At 42.2% G+C, this 4760-nt stretch overlaps 1 protein-coding gene across 1 annotated transcript; it reads right to left on the bottom strand.

The window, feature by feature from the left end:
- Positions 1-859: 859 nt before the first annotated feature.
- Positions 860-4760, bottom strand: LOC139423649 (uncharacterized). Its single transcript, XM_071175244.1, has 9 exons — positions 4678-4760; positions 3450-3642; positions 3299-3357; positions 2965-3179; positions 2095-2348; positions 1727-1861; positions 1462-1609; positions 1024-1166; positions 860-975 (listed from the first exon to the last, which is right to left on the bottom strand). Exons 2-9 carry the CDS (start codon positions 3570-3572, stop codon positions 913-915), a joined length of 1140 nt encoding a protein of 379 aa, XP_071031345.1. The 5' UTR covers positions 3573-3642; positions 4678-4760; the 3' UTR covers positions 860-912.

Genomic DNA, 4760 nt, shown 5'->3' with positions numbered 1-4760 from the left:
CTCATTCAGATTCTACATCCTGTGGTGTGGCCAATTGACATTTAATCTCATGAGTTGAATGGGAGTCAATTCCCAAATTCTTTATTGAGCACAAAACTGGTGTATAAAATATCTGATATCATATTAGGAAATCAGTCAACTGAAATTAATTATTTAGTCTCTAATCTATAGATTTCACTATTGGGCAGGGGCGCAGCCATGGGTGGGCATAGGCCCACCCACTGGGGAGCCATGCCCAGCCAATCAGAATGAGTTTTTTCCTACAAAAAGGCTCGATTACAGACAAAAATGCTCATCAGTTTCCTCAGCTGTCCGGATGGCTGGTCTCAGACGATGAAACCGGATGTAGAGGCCCTGGGCTGGCATGGTTACACTTCGTCAGCGATTGTGAGGCCGGTTGGATGTACTGCCAAATTCTCTAAAACGACTTTGGAGTTAGCTTATGGCCGAGAAACAATCATAAAATGCTCTGTTGGACATTCCTGCGGTCAGCAGACCACTTGCACGCACCCACAAACCTTGACATCTGTAATGTGTGTCAAAACTGCACATTTTAGAGTAGCCTTTTGTCCCCAGCACAAGGTGCACCTGTGTAATGATGCTGTTTAATCAGCTTCTTGATAAGCCAAACCTGTCACATGGATGGATTACCTGGTCAAACGAGAAATGCTCACTAACAGGGACGTAAACAAATGTGTGATGTTCTTTTGTTTTAGATCATGAAACATGTTACCAACATTTTCCATGTTGCGGTTTATATTTTTGTCGCAATACATATCGTATCGGCACCGAAGTATTGTATTGTAAGGTCCCTGGAAATTCCCAGCTCTACTAAATCACAGATTGCTCCTTTAAGATACTTTTCATTAAATGTTTATTTGGAAGCCGCTGATTTGATTATCTCAGGTCTGGTTAATCTTCACGGACAGATGGACGGACAACAGCAGTAGGAGCTGCAGGCCCATGAGGCTGGACCTGGGCGGGGCCTGCTGGTACTGGTGCCACAGGCCCATGAGGCTGGACCTGGGCGGGGCCTGCTGGCTGAGGTGCAGGCTGATGCAGAGTTGGAACTGCCTGAAGCTGGATAGGAACTGCAGGGCCATGAGCCTGGGCAGAAGCTGCTGGGACTGGTGCCACAGGCCCGTGGGGTTGGAACTGGACAGGAGCTGCAGGTGTAACACATAACACATTTTACAACACAGAACCATTAGAAGAACTTGTTTTTTTCAAATGGGATTTCCTCATATTATCATTGTTTGTGATGAGGTGGCCATCAGGGAGGAGACTAATAGAACTAGAAATCCTGATGAGATCATCATCATCATCATCGAAGACCTGATGAGAACATTTCATCATAATTCAATAACAGCAACACCTGTAGTTCTACTTCTATTCCTAATGCTACTTCTACCTACACCACATGTCAGAGTTCATTTGAGTTTAGCTCAACATTTCTGTTACCTTGAAGCCAGACACGTCTCTCCCATTGATTTTCAGTGCTGCCATTTTCTTTCAGAAGGAGATCAAACTCTTTAACAACAGTCAGCAAGAACAACTGAAATGTGGGGAAGTAGTTTTCATAGGACTGGAAATCCAGAAATTCTGCTGTCTAGAACAGAAAAAGCCAGAGTCAGAATCTACGATCTTACATCAAGTGTGAAGATACTGAGGTCACAGAGAAAAATCTAAAGTTGTAATCTCTTTATGACTTATAGATATGAATTACTGTTGGGCTGATCCTATATCCATCTGTAATATCTGTGGAGAGGATGTATGCTTTCTTCGGGGTTAGATTGCAGTGAGGATTTGTTTCAATGAAGGTTTCTTTGTCTCCATTCCTCCTCTTCCTCTCCTCCTGCACCTTGAGAATCAACAATGGACAGAAATGTTGCTTCAATCAAATACACATGTGGTGCAAACTCAAGCCCTTTGTCAGAATTATTAATACTTGATTCTGGTTTGGTGTCAACAAGTATATGAACATGCATTCTTGTGGCACAGAGAGAATGTTATTTTTCTATGTTGTTTGACACTGCCAGCCTGATGGAATTCCTGACAGATAGAAGTGGGATTTGAAATCTTAGTTATGCTTACCTCCCTGATCACAACATTTCTGGGAAGCAACAACACATTCAGGATGGACCGCTCTTCAGAGAGAAACGGTTGGTAGAACAACAACAAAAGCCCCTGGATAGGAGAGATGGGAGCATCATCATCTGTGACATCACCATAAGCAGAGGATCCAGTGATGTTTATTATGACATGTGTGTCTGTTGTCTCATGGGGGGGGAGAAACTCCGCGTTGTCATCAGTCACATGGGCTACAGACAGGAAGTCACATCCACCATCTAGGAAAGAAACAGAAACTCAATTGGATTTCCTCAATTCCTCGCATCCTCTCCTCACCTCCTTCTGAAAAAGGTCAAAGGTAATTGAAGAAGGAATGTGGAAATAAATGCGCTTGTATGAAATGAGACTCCTTCTCCACTAGCGAGTCATCAGGCAAATTAAATTTACAGGGGTGGAATCCCAAATCACATGTAGTTAGTTGTGCTGGATGTTTCATAGATAAATGGAGAAGTAACATATTGTTTTTAAAGGTACGCATTTTCTCTTATAAGAAAGCAGCTGTTTCAAAGGGCTGATTTCATAACTATTCCCCGGGAGGATAGGCCTGAGCATCCTCTTCTGCAGGAGGATAGACCTGAGCATCCTCTTCCCCGGGAGGATAGGCCTGAGCACCCTCTTCTGCAGAAGGCAATCGGCATTTTATTATTATCATCATAATTAGTAATTATTACTACTCTTTCTAGGCAGACTTTTGTGCAATTGAGAATCTCTCAAAAGAGAACATTGAGCTTTCTCTGATGTACTACAACAGCAATGACACATGAGGCAATGAACAAATTAATTTACAATCTTGTTCAGGGCAGTTGAACATCTTTCACTCATGAAAATACTCACCAGAATGAATCTGACAGTGTGGGAGGTGAAGTTGACAGACAGACTTCTGAGGACAGTCGATGTTGAACAGGGGTCCTGCAGGCCTCTTTCCACTCTGGGATAGAAGCCTCATGTCCCAGTGGACTGTCCTATAGAGCACCTCTCCTTCTCCCTCCATCCTGAACACCAGGCCTGTTATACTGCACTGGAATAGACCTGCACCGGGGCACTGGAACCTAGAGGAAACAATGGTGAAGAATGACATTTTAATTACATTCCCTGAATATGACTTGAAAAATGAGGCATTGTCCTTACAAACTATTGATGAGAAAACAGGTAAATAATACTGAGTTACCTGTATGCTCCCTTGCCCTCATGATCGTAGATTTCTGCTTCAAAGTTTTCAAGAGACCTCTAAAATTGAAAAACAATAGATTTGAAAGATTATGAAGAGAAATGTAATAGAAACATAGTCAACTTGTATTTCTTTCCAGTGAGGGTCTTACCATGGGAGGATCAGTAATACACAGGCTCTGGTCCACTACTCTACATCCTGTGATGCTTAACTCCTCCATGGCCTCAGCTGAGCTGTCAGACACTCTGACACAGTCCTGGCTCTCTTCTTCCATTGTCCCATTAGTCGATGATGACAAGCCTGTCCAACAAAGGGATCATTTGGTTCCAGGAGGAGAGAAGAATCTGCACAAAAATAGTGTAAACATCAAATGTTGTTAGTTACTGGTTTGAAGTGGTCTTTGTATTACATACAGATGTAGGATCTTAATTTGAGCCATGTTTGCTTTAGCAGGAAAATAATCCTGCAGCAACAGGAAATGTGAACTATTTTTCATTCAACTAGGCAAATAAGTTAAGAACAAATTCCTATTTACAATGACGCCCCACCCCGACGACGCTGGACCAATTGTACGCAGCCCTATTGGACTCCAATTACAGCCGGTTGTGATACAGCCTGGAAATCGAACCAGGGACTGTAGTGACGCCTCTAGCACTGAGATGCAGTGCCTTAGACCGCTGCGCCCCTTGGTAGCACATTGTGTATTATAATTAACTGACAGTTTTTTAGGGGTTGATACATTTTTTATTAGGGCAAATCAAGTGGAAAATACAAACTTCAGAGAACTTTAAACTCCAAAACATTACAAGTTTGCATTTCCTGCTGTGTAGTCAAATTCTTTGCAACAAATGAGTGATCAAATTAAGATCCTACATCTGTAGGACCATCTCCTTCTCTTACCTTGGGTTCTAGAAAGATTATGGGCCAGCTCTAAAGTCAATTTGAGCAAGGAACATATAGTAGATCATATATAGTAGATATTCTCTGCAAACACTGCAATCTACTGTGTGTGTGTGTAAATTAGATAGAGAGACCAGTAAAGATTGTAGTATTTCCTACGAAAATGAATTTATATTTTTTAAATGACCTTTATTTAACTATGCAAGTCAGTTAAATACACATTCTTATTTACAACGACGGCCTAGGAACAGCGGGTTAACTGCCTTGTTCAGGGGCAGAACGACAGATTTTTACCTTATCAGGTCGGGGATTCGATATAGCAACCTTCCGGTTACTGGTTCAACGTTCTACTGTGGAACGTTCCAACAGGAATCTGTTCCAAAAACTTCTTAAAGTTCAAGGTTGCCAACGAACAACGCATACAAAGTGGTTTGATCAATTAATCTAGCTAACTAGCTGCGGAATAGGCATCAACTCACCGCGTAGTTTGTCCACAGCACAATCAATACGACTGAGTCTCGTGTTGATCTCCTCTTTGTTCGTGTCGTATTTCCGGTATTGA

The sequence above is a fragment of the Oncorhynchus clarkii genome, chromosome 13, assembly GCF_045791955.1.
Source record: "Oncorhynchus clarkii lewisi isolate Uvic-CL-2024 chromosome 13, UVic_Ocla_1.0, whole genome shotgun sequence".
NCBI classification, from domain to species: domain Eukaryota; kingdom Metazoa; phylum Chordata; class Actinopteri; order Salmoniformes; family Salmonidae; genus Oncorhynchus; species Oncorhynchus clarkii.
The sequence above is the reverse complement of the archived record's forward strand: the minus strand, read 5'-3'. Positions and strand labels throughout refer to the sequence as shown.